This window comes from Sturnus vulgaris, chromosome 3 (assembly GCF_052056855.1).
Source record: "Sturnus vulgaris isolate bStuVul1 chromosome 3, bStuVul1.hap1, whole genome shotgun sequence".
NCBI classification, from domain to species: Eukaryota; Metazoa; Chordata; class Aves; order Passeriformes; family Sturnidae; genus Sturnus; species Sturnus vulgaris.
In genome coordinates this window covers 11,107,584-11,127,831 of record NC_142245.1, presented here as the reverse complement: position 1 = coordinate 11,127,831, position 20,248 = coordinate 11,107,584, and the positions used below count along the sequence as shown (strand labels likewise).

At 42.2% G+C, this 20,248-nt stretch overlaps 1 protein-coding gene across 1 annotated transcript; it reads right to left on the bottom strand.

The window, feature by feature from the left end:
• Positions 1-1,834: 1,834 nt before the first annotated feature.
• On the bottom strand, positions 1,835-19,664 carry BFSP1 (beaded filament structural protein 1). The gene is made up of 8 exons (XM_014892607.2): positions 19,294-19,664; positions 12,855-12,915; positions 9,872-9,967; positions 8,996-9,088; positions 8,149-8,256; positions 5,767-5,987; positions 4,413-4,498; positions 1,835-3,125 (listed from the first exon to the last, which is right to left on the bottom strand). Exons 1-8 carry the CDS (start codon positions 19,662-19,664, stop codon positions 2,185-2,187), a joined length of 1,977 nt encoding a protein of 658 aa, XP_014748093.1. The 3' UTR covers positions 1,835-2,184.
• Positions 19,665-20,248: the final 584 nt, after the last annotated feature.

Genomic DNA, 20,248 nt, shown 5'->3' with positions numbered 1-20,248 from the left:
AAAGATGCCTGTGATCTGTGGCCTTACTGAGCAACTTCAGTGTCTGTGGAAGGCAGGTCAGAAATTGTATCAGAATTTAGCCCTCAACTCGTCTTAGTCCTTGACTTCTGCTGGTTGCTGCCCAGGCAATGCAGTATGTGACTTCCTTCAGCAATAAGTGCTATCAAACCAGCTTTAGGAGCAGTTCTTACATCACACTGAGCTCCTGAGCAAGGGTTATAGGCATCATAAACCAGGTCTGGGTCAGCAGCCAGTGGTGACACCACAACACAGAAAGGATTAAAGTGGTGGAGGTATTCACACAGTGGACACCTCACCCAATCTGTCCTGACATGAGGCTTTTTGTATTCTGAACATTGGGTCCTCTGTATTGCAGTGAAATCAGATGGACTAGGAGAGGAGGAAGAATACCCAATTCCATCTAGGTATTGCCTGAACATGTTTACACCTTGCTTTGTGACAGAATTATTAAACAGCCCGCCTATTGCTGCAATGAGGGTAGGTTTTAGGGGTTTTTTGTTTACCTTGCAGCAAACTCTTTCAGCAGCAGTTATTCTGAGCAGTTGCTCCCAGCCCACCAGAGCCCAGCCTGCATAGGAATTGATAAATTCCTTCTCTGCAGTTATTTACACTGTTAATGTATTAAACTGAAAAGCAGCATGCTCTAGTAAGCCATGTCTGGAGTAAGTTCCCACAGCATTCCAATAAACCAGCATCGACAAAAAGTCCTGACTAAAATTGTGACTGTGAAGAGTCACCTGTCCCTGTTTCAAAGAATAAGGTGCCACTCAACCAGACATAACAATCACAGTAGATCAGATGCTACATCTGTGCTGGACCTCATGAATGAAATAACCAAACCCAGTATGTTATTGAAGGAAAGTCTTAGTTCCTGAAGCTCAGGCTTTTCAGCTCAAATGGCTTTTAGCCTTCTTTGCTGCAGCTGAGAGGAGTCAACAGACAGAAAGAAAAGGCACAACAATGCTGGAAGCGGAAATAAAAACTTAGAGAACTGAAATTGGATTGGACAAGAAATGTGCAGAGACTAATCTAGTACCACCCTTCAGTAAGTCTTGGGCTTTAGTGGGATCGTTTGTGTGCCTGGAGTCAAGCTGAGGCCCAAATGGTGTATGAGCACTTTCAGTAGAGCTTACTATTTACACACATACAAGCGAAAGATTTTCTTTCCCTGATTTTTCCTTTGTGTTTTTTGTTTCTTTTCTTGTGTTGAAGTTTTCTGGGAGCTGCAAGAGTCTGTTGTTGCTGATAGTGTTGCTTTTTGCTTCCCCAGGCATGGGGAGGTGGAAAGGTACTGCTTATTCCAACAATCCTCCATGTGACTGCAAGTGACAGGAGTGAGACAGAATGAAACTCTGTGCAGAATGAAACTCAACAGTCCAAGGAAATATTTTAAAAGAAAATACCAAAACACACAGTCTTTGGCTGCAGTCTGCTCAAAAGCTTGTTGGCATTCCTAAGTACATTAATTGCGATGGTGGAGGACAAATAGTAGCTTTTATAAGGGATATCTTCCTACAGGGCATTTTATTCTGAGAAGATCTGCAGTAAGAACTCATTTTGAGTACAGGTGGTTTGTCTTTATTCCAAAAGAGAAAGGTCTGCCAAGCTCATTGCTATTTAAAGACTCTGAAAGGGAGAGATTTGCAACAGGTTATTTAAGAGGTATCAGGCCCTTTCCCTGGAAAAACTCCTGCACACCAGTCAGGTGAAGTTTAGAAGCAGGGACTGTGAGTCAATGTTATAGGCAAAATAAATCCACAGTGAGCATCTTTAGTAGAAGGCAAAACTTTTATTAAATGAACCAGATGTCACAAGTTAACATTTGCAGCTGTCTCAAAGATGAGTGGTCATACGGCAGTTATAGGAGCAGTAGAGGAATATGCAAATTTGTCCCGGATACTGTGGAAAGCCAGGCAGCTCTGTCATAATAATTACTTTCCATGTGTCGTAATCATGAAAATCAGTTGCATAGGATGTGCCCTGGAGAGTGCTAATGGTTGTTGCACCAAAGGTGAGCCTACATCAGACAGAATTGCCATCAAGGTTTCAATCTGTTCCATACCAAACAGCAAAAATCTCACTACTGTATCATTCTGTCAGGAAAAAAACACAGTCATTAAATAACTATGTCAGACAAGTCGACTATCAGAGGGTGTGTGTTACTTAAGAGCCTTTGTCACCTGCTTTCTTCTTGCTTGTCTTCTCTATCATTGTCTCGACAATCATTGCTGTCTCTTCATATGTTTGAATTCTGTCATCTGAAAACTTCTCAATGGACTCCACCACCTCCACCTTCTCATAGCTCATAGAGCCAGGCAAGGCTGCTTCCCTGAACAAAAGGCCCTGCTTATCTTCTCGCTCATATTCTATCTCTCTAAGGAGTCCTGGCTCAGTTGGGCTTATCAGACCAGGGGAAGGAACTGTTTCAGGCTCAGAGATGTCCGGGTACTTTGTGATTTGCTCCATTTTTCCTCTTGTTTTTTTCCCCCATTCAAGCATATCTTCTTTCCCCTCCTCTCTCTGTTTGTCTGGGAGTTCAAACTCTTCTCTCCTTTCACAGATTTCCCCTTTCTCCTTTCCTGATGGTTCAGCAGGTTCTGGCAGCTCTGGTATGGGTTCCACATCACCACCATTCATCACCTTCCCATTGCCAGTAGAAACTGTGATCCCTCCCCCAGAAGGGATAGAGGGGGCCAAGATGCACGGTTCTTCGTAACCTTCCTCGCCCGTCACCAGCACATAACGCCCTTTGGGATGGGCATCAGACTTTGCCTCTGGTCTCTTGTGGACTCTTATTTTCTCCCTCACAATGTTACATAATTTGTCAAAGGCTTTACTTATCTGGGCTCCATCAGGTACATCCTCTGGGCCCATTTCATCAGATTCTGATCTTTCTTGCTCAGGCTCGCACCTGACTGACCCTTCATGCCTAAACTCCATCTGATCTTGGTCAAAACCTTCCAGAGTTCTTTCGTACATTCTTTCAGGCGAGTGACTGTCGGTTATGTCTTTTGACATCATCTCCTTTTTCCTGGCAATTTTCTTTGTCAGGGCTTTTTGTCTGGGCTTTACACTGGCAATGTCTTGCATGGCCTGGGTGATATCTGAAGAAAAATCAAAGCAAAGGAAACAACAAACAGTGCTTGAATACAGTCACTGCCCTCACTACTTCAGGTGGAGAGCCTTTGCATCCCAGGGGGGCTAAAAGGGAGCCAGGCACCTCCACTCCTAACAATTTGGAGTATGGACACATGCTGAGAGTCATATCAGGAGGGAGCAGCAGTGTCTGGTGGTCACAGACCTGAGAAGTCACCCACCCACAATGGCATCACTCAGACACTGTCATTCAGTTCTTAGAACCTCCTGCTCACAGGCTGATTCTGATCTCCTGGGCAATCAGCAGCCACAGATCCCATGACAGCTTAGCAGCAGCAGGAACATAGGCAGGCTACTGATTTCCATAGCATGAGCAGATAGAGCAGAGGAGGCAGGAGCTGGTACTGGTAATTACAAGGACATGGGGACAGACAGATATTAACATACTTTCCCCAAGGCAGTTGTTTTGTCCCCTGCCACAGTACGGTAACACGTCATGCAGGAGAAATCAGTGGTGTGTCTAGAGAGGACAAATCCTCAGCAGGTATAAAACACCACTCTGCACAACAGTAGCTATTTACAGCTGCTGAGGATCTGGCCTCAGGCATTATGGACCCATTTAATATAAAACTGCTACAGTTCACACAGCAGTTAGAAAAATTACAGCTGCATTTCAAAAACAGCCCTCATACTACTTTTGTCTCCGTTCTCAATGCAGGTTGTCATTAGTAAAATCCCAGTGAGCCTTGGATTTAAGTCATCCCATATGTTAGAACCTATTGCATCAACTGCTTTGTTAAGAGCAGTCTTGCAAATTTAGCCCTGGCCATTTCCTTGTCACCAGGTTTACAAGCATCCTAATTCTAACAAGCCAACCTACAACATAGAAAAAACAACATTCATAGGAAAACAGGACTCAAAAGGGGCCCTCTGCCTGCCTGTGGTACTCAACATGCCTCGGTGCTTGTTGCACATCCCTAAAGTGCAAACAAACAACTCAGAATGAGTCAGCACAAAACCTGCAGCTCTTTCCATCATTTCAGGTGCCTTTTGATTTTACTCTTGATTTGCCTAAGTAGTAAACTGTAGAAATTAGCAAAGAAATGCTTTTGCTTGTGGTTTTGGCCTTTGACAGCTTGTCTCAAGGCCAGCTGAGGTAAGCTGAAATGGTTGCATTTACAAGCCTGTAGTCAGGCTATCACAACCGGTGGCCATGTTAAAGACAAATGGACAAAGAGCTTAAAATACAATGATACTTCTCTTGACAGACACAGGAAGACACATCACAGGTTTACCTCTTCCCCTGGAAGCCTGAGGCTGGGCAGGTCGGTATATCTGTGTGAAGAGTGTGACTGGGGTTCCAGCTATAGCAGAGTTTAACCTGTGGAGAATATGTGCATCCATCAGTTTTCTCCCCACCACTTTCAGTAAAAGCAAGTGAAGTTGTGCAAAATGAAGCACAGAGGTTAAATAAATGTACTTCTCTATGGTGAGGAGTCAAAAAGAATGATGGGAACATGTTTCTTGTCTGGGAAAAATCAAGACAGCCACAGCACCTTCACAGGAGTGAGGCTGGTTTCTGCCAGCAGGAGACATGGGATAATCCATTAGGTAAAGTAAACCAGCAATTACAACATGTAGCAACAGCAGTGCATTTAGCATGGCACTTTAAAAAGATGGAAAGGTTTTAGATGGACAAACAGTCAATCCAAGCCCACTAGAGGTCAGCAAGAACTGTAAATCCATTTTTACCATGCTGGCTGGTAAAATAGGCAATTTAGAGCAGTCTTCCTTGGAAAACATTTGAGGAGTCAGTCGAATTAAGGGTTAAAAATTCAAATTGAGAGGTGGGCCTATTGCAAAGCAGTTACTGTATCTTTGGCCTCCCCAGTATGCTCTGCTGGAAATTGAGATATTTTGTCCTATCAGAGACCCTGTGTCAATATGATTTTTGGTGTTGAGAATTACCCCGTCGAGATACTTCTAACTAGAACTCAGTGTCCAAACTAAGACCCAGAAAATTAATTAAATTGAATTAACACATAGGATGGACTATTTAGTGAGTGTTCTTCCCCTGCATCTTCTGCATAGCCTGGAGCAGTAGTTTGGGTGCTCAGGGGTCTGGCTCTGCTGCTGTGAAAGATTCTTTTCTCCACTGTGGCTGACGGCTGACATTAGAGGGAGACAGTGCTCCTCTGTAAGTTTAAGCATGACCCAAATTCCTGCCAAATTTTGTATTTTTCCTCTTTCTCCCCATTCCTGAGGAATGGCTTTGCTGTGAAGAATGCTTTGCTTTGTCTGCACCCTCCAAAAACCAACCTGCCAGTAATGTGGAGCAAGTGTCACCAACACCCAGTCTGAGGAGAGGATGCTCAGATTGCTTTTGTGTGCTCCTGACCTCTGTGCACTGATGCCAGGGCAGCATATGGAAAGGAGACTGCATGATCAGGAGAAGCTCAAAGCAGCTCTGACCCTTTCCTTGGCAGAAGTTTGACCAGATTTTGCATCTATTTAGATTTCTGTCCCCAGGCGTCTACCAGTGAAAGGTGTGAGAATTTGGGTGAATAAAATGTCCTTAAACATGCATTTTTCAAAGGAGATAAGAGAGATCACTGGTCCCTCAGCGAGTGCCCAGAAATCCAGCCTTACCGGCTGTCCTCATTCTCGATGATCCGTTTGTACCGTTCCAGCTCGTTCTCCAGGGACTGCTGGTAGATCACCAGCTGGCGGCAGTCAGTGGTGTACTTCTCCAAGATCCTCTCAGCCTCCTCTATCCCCTTCCTAAGGTTTTCAATCTGCTCATTGTAAAGCTGAATTTCATCGTCATAACTCTCCTGGGTGTTTTTAATTGCTTGCTCGAGCATGGTTGTCTGGTAAATAAAATTGGTGGTGAAAGAGGCAGCATTGAAAAATTCACCATCTCCATATTTTAAGCATAGTGAAAGGCAAGTCATGCTTTATTACAATGTGATGCTGCACTGCTGAAATACAGGAGCAATTTCACTACCTTTGTTAATTTATTCAAAAAACAGTAACTTACCTGCCTTGTAAGGCAGGGCCTTACAAGGACAGTAAAAGTTCTTAACTGAGAAGAGCAGCTCAAGAAATACCCACTCCTCCTTCTCTGTGGTCTGCAGACAGGGCAAATAAGACCAAAGGTCTCATTTTAAATAAAGAACTCTCCTTTCGAATTCAATTCAGTTCCTCGGCCTTTTTACTTCAGCGATGAAACCAACGAGCACATCAACCAAGAGGTGGCAAAGGTTGCCTTCCAAAAATAATGGCTGAGTTTCAGGTCGGATATTTCACCCTGTAACTCTGCTCTCACTTTCTTCTGCTATTTTTAGCTATTTATTATAGTTATTTTATCACTTTTTTTTTTACTACATTTCAAAGAGATGAGCTCACAAAAAGTTAATGGGGCAATAAGTGACTAATGAATTCTTTAATAATTGATTTATTTCTATATGCTTCTGGCAGGATTTAAAAAAATTCTTTTAAGAGCCTAAATATAGGAGTGATGTCCCTTGGCATTCGTTTGGTTATGTTGTAGTGTGGACCAAGACTCTTTTCTGTTCAGTGCTCATGAGGTGGGGTCCATGACCTCTCGGGCACATGGCTATCAGGTCCAGGAACAGGAAAGCAAAGAAACATGATGACACCTCAGTCATCAGATCCAGCCTCCACCATCACAAGCCACTGTGTTACTGACCTCTACTAATAAAGCTATTTCACTCTTTTAATCTCGAGACACAAGAGGAATGAATGAATAATCTCTTTCCAAATGGGATGGAAAGATTTGATTTTGAAAGCAGCACGATTAATTCCCCAAAGACTGCCTCTCTCCATCTGCCAGCAGATGGCTGATTTCCTCCCCTTTTTCTCTGTATCAATTCACTATCTCATCCCCTTATTGATTCTTTCCCATCCCAGAGTGCATGTGTCCTTTCCACCAGAGCATCAGATGTGGGAAAGAGACCAAGGAAAATACCCTGTCTTGACCCTATTGAAGGAAGTTATGCTCAGAAAGTAACAAGCTGCTGATACGGCTGGCCAAAGGAGTCCAAAATCCCACTAAAAGATGCTTTTGTCAATATTTAATTCCTCTCACCTGGATGGACAACTCGAGGCACAAAGCAAGCTATATTTGGGGTCATTCTCCACCCCATCTGCTAAAAAAATACTCAACTGCGTGGAGGTAGAGATGCCATTGGCAACTATTCAGATCTGGTTTCTATCCACTGCAGCCTTCAGCTGCTCCTCTACCTCCTGCCACCCTTGGTCCTGCACTGCACTCATTTTTGCAAGCACTGCCTGAAGACAGAAGGTTGATTTAGTGCAGGTTTGGCTGGGAGATGGGCAAGGACCATTAGTCAAAGTCTTGGCCAGACATTTTCTGCAAATCAGGGCTTGGCAAAAAGCACAAGGTTTTTCCTGCTGGTAGTGTCCAAGCACAGGAGAGATGCTGGCTTGATGATTAGTAGTGACATGGATGAAGGCAGAAAGCCAAATGTTGCTCAACAGCCCTCTCAGTTTGTTCACCAAGCCTGTCTGCTCCTTTCCACAGCAAGCTTAGCATTGGATGTGGCTTTGATAGGACTGGGCACAGCTATGAGGCTTCCCCATCACTTTTCATGGAGCCAATTTCCAGCCAGAGCTCAGCAAGTAAGAAAATCATAGGAGCCCTGTGGGACTTTTCCATCCACAACCTCCTGCTGATTCTGTCCTGCAGGAATCCAGTTTCACTGTGAAAACCTTCCCTCATTGGCCACTCTGATAAGGAAAGCTTCATTGCACATACAATACTTACAGCCCTCCCTGGCCATCTAAACCTGACCTGAATTTGTTCCATTGAGAGAATGGGAATTAAACGGCAAAAGAAAAAGATGGAAATCTAAAAGGAAAACACACCTCCAAATCCACCAAGTTAACATAACCATGTTAAAGCCGTGTTAGAGGTTTTACCATGTGACCATAAATAAAGCAGTTCACGAGCAACATGGTTGTGTGTACAGCTAGTCATTACAATACCTCTGTCTGCAGCTTGTATTTCTGTGCCTGGAGCTGGCAGAGGATGCTCTTGTATTCCTCCAGCTGGCTCTGCAGAACAGGGATCCTCCTCTCCGCTATCAGTTTTTCCTGCTTGGGAGAAAACAATGTGTGTACAGGAAAGTATGTTTCACCCCTAAAAAGAGCCAAAAGAAATTGTGCTACTGGAAAAAAACAAGTAAATTTTATTTACTTGTCTTATCTACATATTTAAGTCTTTGTAAAGACAAATAGAAAATGGTAAAAGACAGATAAAAGGTGGGTATTGAACCTCAAGTCAAATTCTGTTGAATAGTGGCATGGCTTTAAGAATAAAGATATCAGATGGCAGGGTTGTAAAAGTACAGCTTAGACCCTGTTCATACCTGTTCACATCTTCTTCCAAGAAATGAACATTCCTGGCCACTCCTATTGGTGGAAATCACCAAGTTTTCCTCTAGTCTGTATTAATTAATTTGATTTAAATTTTCACCATATCTCACCCCTTCAGGAAAAGATTTCCTTTCTCTTCAAATATTCATATATCCTGTCAGCTCCTCCTCAGAGAAGAAGCACAACTACTTCAACTACCTTTGCACCACATATTTTTGGGGCCAATAGATATGCTGGAGTGCACCTGACAAAGCATTTCTCTCTTTCCTCATTGATACGGCTTTTCAAAGCCACAGTTAATTTTTTTCTCCCATATTCACTGTTCAGTACTTACACACTGTTTTGACAGTTTTCACCTAACCTTGGAGCAGAAGTTAAAGGATCTGGGACACTTTAGGGGTAAACATTATCTCTTTCTTCCTTAGAGCAGCATGTGTTTCCCAACAGCAATACTTGCCTCACATATGCCAGTGGTTATTGGGGACACACGAGGAGTTGTCTGGATGATCTGCTGCAAGACATTGACGTAGGTCTGGATTTCCATGAGGTTCTGTGATGAAGTAAATACATTTTCATTAGAAAATACCATAGTAAGGTAGACATTTCCACGTACTCCTAGGGCTAATTTCTAGATATGCTTTTAGCATATGAAAGTCCAATTCATGTTCGGACTTGGGTTTGGAATGTGATTTTATGCCTGCTTTTGAGTGCAGGAGTGCTAACAGTTTCATCATACTGAGGGTGTATCACAGATTTTTGGCTAAGGAATATACAGTTCATAGTCTTAATTAAAGATTCCATGATTTCCAATTTCATAGGAGATTTTCAAAATAAGAATCACAAATACCTTTGCATGTGGCTTGAAAAAGAGAGTCACCTTTTTCAAAAGCAAAGATGAGACAGTGGCCTGATCTCAAGACTCACAGTTCTCCCAGGAAGAAGGCAATATATGTGAAAGTCAGCTGCAGTGGAATCATACATCCACAGGCATATGTCTGCTGATTATCTGGAGTTCCCTGTCCCAAAAATTTGGGTGATGAAAGCAACAGCTTCCTTAGCGTGAAATACAAGACAGCTTGATCAACATTTTGGGTTAAACCATGATAGCAGGTTGACAAATTCAAGACTCTGCTACAGCTGTAGTGATTGGACCCTGAGAAGTGTTTGGGTGCTGGAAACCATCCAGCTGTTGTGCTTGCTGAAAATAAATAGTGCTATATGCACCCAGGAAAACACAAATGTGATTTGCTTTAATTTGCCACCATTTGGTCATGAAGAAGGGCGAAGTTCCACATCTACCTCTACAAGGAAGACAGCAAATTCAGCCAGTTACCTTCTTGTATCTGTCCTTTGTAGCATTAATGTCATCCTGCAGGAACTGGGACTCGATCTGCAGCTCCAGGTTGCACAGCAAGGCTTCATCAGCTTCCTGCAATGCAAAGACCTGTGGCAGGGTGGTGTGTGTGACTGGAGTGCCAAACCCACAGCAGCCCCACAGGCACTGCATGAGTGGCTGTGCACGCACAGCAGCCTGCCTGGTGTGTCAGAGCCTACTGGGAGATACAGAAGTGTTGTGAAACCAGCAAACAAGAGGCATCGTATTCACCATGTTCTGCACAAATGTAATCTACAGTACAGCTTGGCACTGGCACTGTCAAAATAATGCTGGGAACTAATTAGTAGACATTTGAAATACCAGATTTTGATGTTAAAGTCTTGAAATGGAAGATAAGTCTTAAATAAATTACATCAGCAGACCAAGTAATTGATTTCTGCAGTATCATGACAAGATCTGAGGTATCCTGATCCTTAGTAAAGAAGTCCTTCTAAAAACCCAGGATGGTGCAAAGTATTTGCACTCTCCTTGGTATGTTATCAAATGCCACAAATGTTTGTCAATTTGGAGCCATTTCTGGAAATCAAAATGACAAGCGACCAAGCTTAGAAAAAATCACCTTGCTGCACAAGTTTATAATACTTTGGGATTTGCAAGGACAAAAGTTCCTAACGTGCAATCAGTTCAAAGAACAAATCATATGACCATGATCTGAGAGTAATAAGTATGAGTGGCATTGATCTTTAAATCAAATGAAATCTCCATTTCTGTTCAAAGGCCTAATTTAGATTTTTCCTACTTTAAGTTATTTAACAAAAATCCTATAATTCAGGATAATTTCCATGGAACTTGGCGATGTATTTCATAAACATGTAAGAGTAGCGATGTGTTTTATATTTCTATTTAATGCATTATTTCCTTTTTAGGTTTGGCATTAACTAGGGATTAAAATATAATTTTTGAGAAAACATCTTAAAAGATTTTAACTGAATCTTCCTTGCAACTCTATAAAACTTGCCAGTTCCTCCACCAGTTTGCAATTTGCCTCAAGGAAGTCCTGCTTTCTGCATTTAACTCAATGGATTTTTTTTAAAAGTATTCAGAGGTATCTCTTTCAAATGGCCCATGTGCCATTATCAGCTGTAAAAAACACCGGTGGCAAACAAGCCATTGAGATCCGTGGGTGCAGCACACGGCTGGTAGAAGAGGATTTTTCCTTTTGCATGCATACAGCATGCGCTGTCCCAAAAATGTGTAGATGTCGGCTGTCCCATTGTGCTGCTAAGCCTCGCAGGCACAGAACTCTCCAGCAGGCTCTGCTTTGTGAGCCAGGGGCTGATTCAGACACATCCAGCCCAGCCCATTCTGAGCCAGGCATCAGGAATGCCCACTGCTTTTCTGCATCCCTCTCCCTTCCTATTGAGAGGAAGATCAGCAGGACAATGGCTGTGTTGGGAGGTTTGGGAGGGAGCCAAAAAAAGCCCCCAGGCCTCAGATAACACCTATAAGCAAATATTTCTGCATGCTATAAACAAAAGCAGTTTTCGGCTTTCCAAATGTTCCCTCAAAGGGGAAAAATACTTTTGCTTTAATTCCATGCTTTCAAAGAGACCAGCTTCCTTGATGGAGCTGTGTATCAGAACAGTGCAGTGTCTACTACGCATGTTCTTTTGAACTTTGTAGTATTTGCTAATCACTCAGCTTCTGAAAAGCCATTCTGCTTTATGTGATGATTCCAGAACACTGGTCCATGTGCTGAAGCAGTATTTTCATTTACTGTGGAAGATAAATTCTTTAGATCTCTCTAGAATCAGAATTTTCCCAGCTGTCAGATAAAGAATGCGTTTGCACCTGCACATGCAGGTTTTCAGGCTACATCTTGGGCCCTGTACAGAAAACCAGCTGTATTCCCTCCAGCACTCAGTGCTCGGTGCAAGGAGCTGCTGCAACAAGGGTGGCCAGGGGCATCCTGGGATAAAAAAACACTTTTGTGCCTCAAGATTTTGTAAGCTGTGCCTAGGGCTGGTGAATCAATTCACTTTTCTTTAGCTACAGATTCGTTGAGAGGAAACGTGAAGACAGACTTACCAGCTTCAACAACCCCTTACAAAAGATTTACCTTCAGAAAATCTTTTAAGGGTTTGCAGGGTGTTCGGGAAAACTGAACTGATGCAGGATGTCAAGAGCTCACTGGAGATAGAAATGCTAAAATGCACTTTCCGTCTTTTCTTAATAAAAAACATCCATATTATTAATATGAAAATGCTCCAGCAGAGCAGGTCCACCCATTTGTAGCAAGGAAATTAAAAAACCATCTCTATTTAATCCATCTTTAATTGTTTCCCAATACAGAAGACGAAGGAAAGCCTGTCAAGTAAAAAAGATATAGTACTATGTTCTTCACCCAGATGAAGAAGCAGCAAGAGATGATAAATCAGGATTTTTCAGTTTCACAGACTGGGTTTGGAAACTTCCAAAATACTTCAGCCAACTTTTGTCTTTCACTGAGCTTTATATTATATTAAATGTTTGTTGTTATTTTTATTATTGCTTTTCCCATGGTATCTGTTTACGAAAGCGTAGCTTGATATAAAAGAAACAAACCAGTGGGAGTTGTGGCTTCTCTTTTATTTGGAAACCTAATGGGAAGCTGAAGGTCTGTCCTGGGAAGGGCTGACCATATCCTGCAAGGGACTGAGGAGTTTTGAGACACTCCAGGCTTCAAAACATGGACTGAATCAGCAATTTTTCATGGCACGATTATCACTACTGACTGTATTTAAAAAGCATGGGAAAAAGGTATGCACATGCTGAGGCTCAAACACTTACACAAGGCTTAGGGAGGATGGAGAAAGGCATAATGACAAGAAATGCTCTGACATTTTATCTTCCCACTGCTTCTTCAAAACAGATCGCTGTAGTAAATGAAACCAAAGGAAAAAAATTGTACACCTTTCCCCTGGCATCTCCCTAGACTTACTTTATTAAGGCGCTCCAGAGTTTCTTTCAGCCTCTGCTGATATTCACGCTCGTTTCTATACCTGCAAGTAGAGAAAAGGAGATACAGTTCAGTGGTTCATCCCTCTGCAAACTGCATTTTTATCTGCACTGTCATGCACAAGATAGGCTTCACGCTAAAGGAGAATATAAATCCTGAAAGGGACCAAAAGTTCATGTATTAGCATTAATTATTTTTGGTCTCAGATGCTGAGACTAATTTCAGAATTGCTTAAATTCTTGTCTTCAACTTATGTAACAGAATACAATGAAATGGCATACATTTGCTATCACTTTTATATAGAATGCCCAAAAATAGATTATCTACAATAAAAGCATATTTCATTGGTGTTGGACTACAGTGACAGCCATTCTGTGAGGATTTGCTACACTGGCACATGAACATTTAATTACATTATTGTTGGTTTTCTATTATACCTGTCGTTGTTCAATAAGCACTTTAATGACAGACACATTAAACACGAAGATTTCAGTTTCACATATTGACTGTGTAGGAATGACATTGCATTAGGATGCTTAGATGGATCAAGCTTTGTGTCCCCTTTAATGGTAATTTGTATTTTAGCTTGGTCAAAACAAAAAGTGAACCTTAATAAGGACTGCATTTAGCCAACTATTCTTATGCTTTTATAAAATGTCCACAAGCGCATAATGTGCACGTTCCTGGTGCTGAGATGGATATACAATGTGTTTATCTTTGGTTTGAGAAAACAGCACATATTCTTTAAGAATCAGGGCTCTGCATTTGTATGCAAATAGAATTATCTTTTAGCCATAGAGTACAAAACTTAATTATTGATTATTGTAATTTATTCCTTCCTTAAGAAAACCTCATATAAAATGTTCAACAGTAGATGTGGTTTAATGAGACTCCATTAAAAAAACAAACAAAGAAACAAACTAAAAAGCTCCTGAAAAACAGCCAGCCAGAAGCAACTCAGTAATACAAGGAAATGAGACTTTACCATCAGTACTGAACAAGTGGATTATCAGACTCCAATAGCAGCAGAAATACAGTCTTAACCTTTTAACACTTTACTTTCCCTAAAATAATAGATGTACAGAAATATGAAAAAGCTATCATTATATTACTTTCTACAAGAAACGCTCTGGTGGGTGACAAGTCAGCTCTGGTGGACAGGGTCCTTCATTTGCAGAAAAAGCAATGGACACAAATACAAGCCAAAATTCACAAGTGAAAGTAAGTCCCTGTCTGTCTTCTGAAATCACTGATCCAGCCCAGACAGGGTGGTGATGTCAAAGGGATTTGCTCAGGTCAGCAGGGAACTTGACAGTTCCTGGACAGAACCTGACCAAGGATCGAGTTACAATGATCATGTCAGCCTCAGTTCTTCCTTTTCATCTCCTGAAGGACGAACAGCCAATGTTATTCTCATCTCCTTCAACACATACTGGAAAGCTGAGTGGATGATGTCACTCACAAACTGACCAGGACCACAAAGGAAGAACTTGTCAGAGTAACCCTGGTGCTCTGGTTTACCAACTTCTGAAATCAGGGTTGGTCACTGGTTTGTTTTCAATTCTTACATGAACAGCAAAGAACCAAGTGAAAATGATGAGGTTTTATTTCATTATCACTCCAACAAATTGCTGATAAGACTAAAACAATGTCCTTTTTTTCCAAATTGTACTAACACCAGTTTCACTTCCAAGGATACAATATTTTTCAGCTTCAAAAGTGAGACTGTTGTTGTTTCAGCTGTTTATCAAGTAGCTCACCTCCAACCAGTTTTCTATAGATTTAAATTTTTTTTGTGTGTGCAGTTGAGAGTAAATACTTTCCTAAGATACTTAGAGACTTTCTGACAGCTGAGCAAGAATGAAGCAAATTGTGTCATCTTGACAATCAAATACACAGTTGGCTGGTTTTACACTCACAGTAATATACAACCATCTGATGGATTCCCTGTCTAAACCTCAAGCCCTACTGTAATTCAGATCTCCCTCATTGCTAGACCCTCACTCAAAATATTTTTCAATGACTAAAGTATTCAGCTACATTTTCCTTCAGTCTCAACCCAAATACATGCTGTGCCACTCAGCCATAAATCCACCTGGCAGCTTGAGAGACTTAGTATTGTATGATTATCCTTTGAAGGAGAATTTATTTCAAGTGATGTTCAGTCTTCTCCAGATCAGTGCATAAGTGCTATGGACCTCTTTGAAATGCTTCAGAGACCTCAGGATGCTTCTGTGTCTGCTGAAATGTATCTGTCAGTGCAATGGCTGACGAGTCGCAACCCTCTTATGCTTCAAAGTTGATTTTGATGTTTAATAATTAGCTAGACATGTAAAAATTTTTTTATTAGATAACTGCTGGTCAGACTTTCCTGGAGCTTAAGAACCATGAAGTTACTTTGCTTCATTAAAAAAAAAAAAAAAAAAAAACAACAACCTTCTCACCTAGTCAGGTAGCTTTAGGTCGGCTACAAAAGTTTTTGGACTATTGAAAGAAAAGGGATGTTAACTGGTTTTTGGGGTTTTTTTGCATAGGAGAAAAGAAATGGAGGGGAGGGAACTGCCAGGCTCAAAGAAAGCAGATCAGAGGATTAAGGATTTCCATCAACTCTTTTTTTATGGACACTGCCTCTGCTGCAGTGGCCAGATATTCAATTTGGCATCAAACCTAAGCCTTTTGTCTAAAGAAAAATGGTGCCTCTCTGTTGAATCCTATTGAACTCTTGCACCTCTTGGGTACTACCTTTGTCATTTTCCCTTTCCCTGATGCACTTCGCTAACCTTCTCTCAAAAGACAGCAGCAATCTGGGTGCTAAGGACAGCACAGACTGTGAAACAGAGGTCCTACAAGGATTGATGGAGAGGCCAGCAATAGTTGTCATTCAGGGTCATACCCTGAATGCTCAGATGAGCCCAAGAGGGCTGTGCTCTGCTGGTTTATGAGCAGATTCTACCTGTATTTTCAAGAAGCCACTGCTGAGCAGCTGACAGCCACAGGACAAGATTCTGGAAGTTTGTGGAAAGTGTGGAGGGCAGGCAAATGCTCCTCACCTCAGCTGCAGCAGGATAAATTCCTTCCTATCACCAGAGAAGCACCAGCAGTGCAAAGACAATCTCTGCAGACAGGGACTTTTTTTGTTTTCTCACATGTGTTGGGTCTCCACTGTGGCCACAAAGGGTGTTAGCTCATCAGAGTATCACCATGCAGCACATCTTGAAGAACACTGTGCCAATTTCTGTATCCATCAACTTCCAAGGAATCATATTGCATGTTCAAAATCCACTGTATAAGCAGCGAACAATTTTTTAAATGAAACGATTGATTAGCAAGACTTTTAGTTCCTGAAGTTAATTAATCCTATTCAGTCAAGGCCACTAAAGTCTGGATTCCAGCATCTTTCCCAATAATGGAAAGAGAAATATAATCCTTTCTCACAGCCAGATTCAATGTTGCTGTAACAGTGGTGGTCAATAAAACTAGCATAATTAGTCTTATTATGAGATGCATCCAAACTATTCCCAGCATTGATTTTTTTTTTTGCAAGTTCAAGAGAAAGAATTATCCCCTGGTACAGAGTCTGAACTATTCATGTTAATGAGAAAAGCTATGAATGTGACCATAGAGGATTTAAAAATAAATTCTAATGTAAGTTCTACTTTTTAAAGGTTCATGAACATTTAATTGTACAGACCCAGTAGTCTTAGGCCATACTCTAAATGCAACTTTAAAAGGCCTATTTATATAAATGTAGCTTAAAAGGTTTACTGAGATATATATTTCTCCAATTGTGAAGTTGAATGAAAGAATGGGTTGTAAGAGTTAAAATTCTTTGCATTTGTGTGAAGGACACAGACGTTTGTCAATTAATTGATCCACAGTGCTCCCCTCTAAGAGATTTTGTTAATCCTAGTGCACTAAAAGCTTTATGGTTCAAGATGAAGCAAGAAACCCACAGTGCCCATTGCCAGTGGAATGCAGACTTCAAGGAGGAGGGTAGGTCTTCAGCACAGGAATATTTCTGGTTTCAGCAGCCCCAAATAGGGCGCAGAAGATTATTCCTCCCATATTTTGTTTACGGAGGTTTATTTATAACTTATAGCTGAAATCAGACCCATAAGGATGGCAGAGTACATGTTACCAGAGCACTGGTCTTGTTTTAAAACCTGCAACTCAAAACCAAACCAAGATTTTCAGACATTGAAGAAATTTTCATGTATGTCTTCTAGTCAAATTCAGCAGTTCCCATGAAAAAAAAAATTAAAAAATTCACTTCTTGATGTAAAACAATTGGTGCAATTTGGTTAAAAAGCAGCCACTGCCCTTCCATTGTCATGGCCCTGTGCATATTTAATTTTTAAATGGCACTTTTTGGCTAGGATATAGTCAAAGTTTCCTTCTTGCTTTTGTTTACAGCTGCTGAGTGAACATCCCAGGACTGTACAACAAAGTACTATCCCTTTTTTCTAGGAAGCCACTAACTACCCCTTCAGCAGGTCCTAAATCTTACTTTCTGAAAGCACAGCCCATTTTCTGGGTGTTGTCTCCTCATCTGGATTTTCAATGTCTTGTATTATTCCCTACCTATTTACAGTTTGCATAAAGCAGCTCTAATAAAAGTAAATTACTTCGTGTCATATTACTAATCCTGTACTATTCACACAGATTTTTAACTAATAAGCAGCTATAAAATTAAGTACTGAGTTTAGTCAAATACTCACGGACATTGTGTAATAAAAACACGTACACAAGTACCAGAGTCAACAGCTAAATTACAGCATTGACTCATAGTTGAATTTCCTGCTCATAAATAGTGGAATACAATTCTGCCTAATCAGGGGCTTATTACCCACTGGCACTGAGTCAAGACATTGTGGACACCTGACCACATGGCAGCAATCAGCCTCAGTGCACCTGGGTGGGCTATTCTCTCCTGTCAGATGAGAAAGAGACATCAGGCCTTGGCATTTCTATGGGTGTGTTGTAGCTCACAGCCCCCGTCGCTGTTCATTTGGCAAAGTTTCATGGATGAAGTAGCCAGCTAGACATTTTGGGGGTAAAAAAATCCCTGACCCATAAGTAACAGGAGGATTAAACTCTTTTGTCCTGTGAGCAGCCCTTTTATAAGCAATGCTCACCAACTCTTGTGTAATTAAGCCATGACCAAAACTGACCTGTAGCTGGAGGGAAGGCACTCATCTCCATCATTCATCTGAGGCTCCTGTTCCTTGATTTATGGTGCCATGTAAGTTATAGAGGTGAAGTTAGGGGAAGCCTGTTCTTATTGTTTAAGTGGCATGAGATGGAAATACAGGATGCAAGAAAGAAGAAGAAGGCAAATTTCGCACACCAGGAAAAAACTTATCTCCTATCTTTTCACATCACATCACAGGTGTGGTTGGCACAGACTGGCCCAGGTGCTTCCTAGTGGCTGTAAATAAGGGTTTCTCAGACACATCCTGCACATTTCAGGAGATGTTTGGCATCATGTAACTCCGGGCTGCTCAGACACAAGACTTGCTTTGAGACACCTGGTAGTCAAATGAGTTATTCCCTCTTTGCAGCTCAGAGCACAGTTCTCCTAAGGCTAACAAACAACAGCAGCCAACGTGTGCCATTTTCCCATCTAGGAGCAGTGGGACAATAAAAGGCAGAGCTGCAGCTCCCTAAGTCCTGATACCTTACTTTTCACCACGGGCTCACATGCTGTCCCTGTTGACAAGACGGAGAGGCATCACCCAGGCACAAGAAGTAGCTGGTGACACCGGAACCATCCTCCTTACAAAGATTAACTATTGTGACAATTGATAAAAGATTCGTGTTAATCACAAAAGCATTGGGATTTGTATAAACCAGAATACTAAGCTCTGAAGTGAAGCATGGACACTAGATAAAGGAAATTATATGATTAAATAATTCTGTTCAAAATGACCTTGTTATGTTATATTATGTTGTATTATGTTACATTATAATACGTTATGTTATGTTTTTCAAATAAGTTGTATCGGCTGCCAGTTGCAAAATCGGACTTCTCAAAAAGCCCTTCCTGCCTTTGTCTAATCAATACTGCCTATCCCAAAAACCTGACTCCCAGAACTTCTCTGGGGGTTATCTACAAACACCAGACCTCCAGAACTTCCCTGGTGGTCATCTACAAGGACCGGATGGCTATCTGTGACTAATTATCACCCAAAGGCTTTGTGAATTTGTGAACAACGAGAAACCACAGTATAAGAAGAGGCTGCAAACCGAGGTTCGGTGGAGCGTGGAGTGGGCGGTGACCCCTCACATTCCCCAGCGCCCTGCTCGCTCTTTCTATATCAAATAAAACAATCCAAATTTTGCTGAATATCGAGACTTTTGTCTCTCATTTATAACACTATGGACACGACACCGCCCGTCCTTCGTGGATCGCAAGCCTTACTTGTTGCGGTACTCATCGAGCATGCGCTGGGCATCCTTCTCCTCCCGCTCCAGCTTGGCCCGGTCGGAAGCCAGCTCCCGCATTCGCTGGCGGTTGAACTCAATCTGCCCAGCAAAGGCTTCGTCCAAGCCCACCAGCTCATCCATGCGCTGGAAGGTCTCCAGCTGCTTGCGCAGGATGGTGTTGCGCTGCTCCAGCACTCGCGCCCGGTTGATGTAGCTGGCGAAGCGCTCGTTGAGCTCCTGCAGGTTCTCCAAGCCGCGGGCTTGGGCCAAGCTGTCGAATTCCGGGGAGCCTCGCAGCTCATCGTAGGCATCTGACCGCTCGTACTTCTCCTTGCGTACCTCCCGGAGGAAGCTGCTCCTGTACATGGCTTCAGAGGGGCTGTGCAGTGCCGGGGTCCCCTCTTGTGTGCCTGCCTGTCTCTCCAGTTTGGATCTGAATTATGTCTGGGGGGTTTGGGGAGGAAGAACTGAACATAATCACCCCTCCCAGACGATTAGGACTTGTCTCCAGGGTGGTTTGTGGCACTAAAGGCATCATCTGCAGCCGTGAACTAAATAAATCCCTCTGGCCCCGCCTTGGAGCTGCCCATCCAGGCATCAGCAGTTCAGAGGAGCAGCAGGCACAGAAGGGCTAGGGGCTTTTCTTTTCGAGCATTGCAATTGTGTACAGCCAGAATAAAAGAGAGACACGTCCAGCTTTCACCCGGTGGATTAAAGCATTATCACGGAAAAACAAAACAAGTGCTTGCATTGCAGTTTTGGAGGCTAAGCTCAAAGCCTTTCATGGCTGTGCTAGGGTGGAGCTTTGTCCCATGGGGGTGTCCCCAGGGCTGTGCACAGAGGCCTTCTGCTGAGGCAGGATTTTGGTGTGAGTGGATGGCAGCCCCTGATTTTTGTTTTTTGACAGTTTTGTGATCATTTAGAATGATGGGACAGTATATAAAAACTGA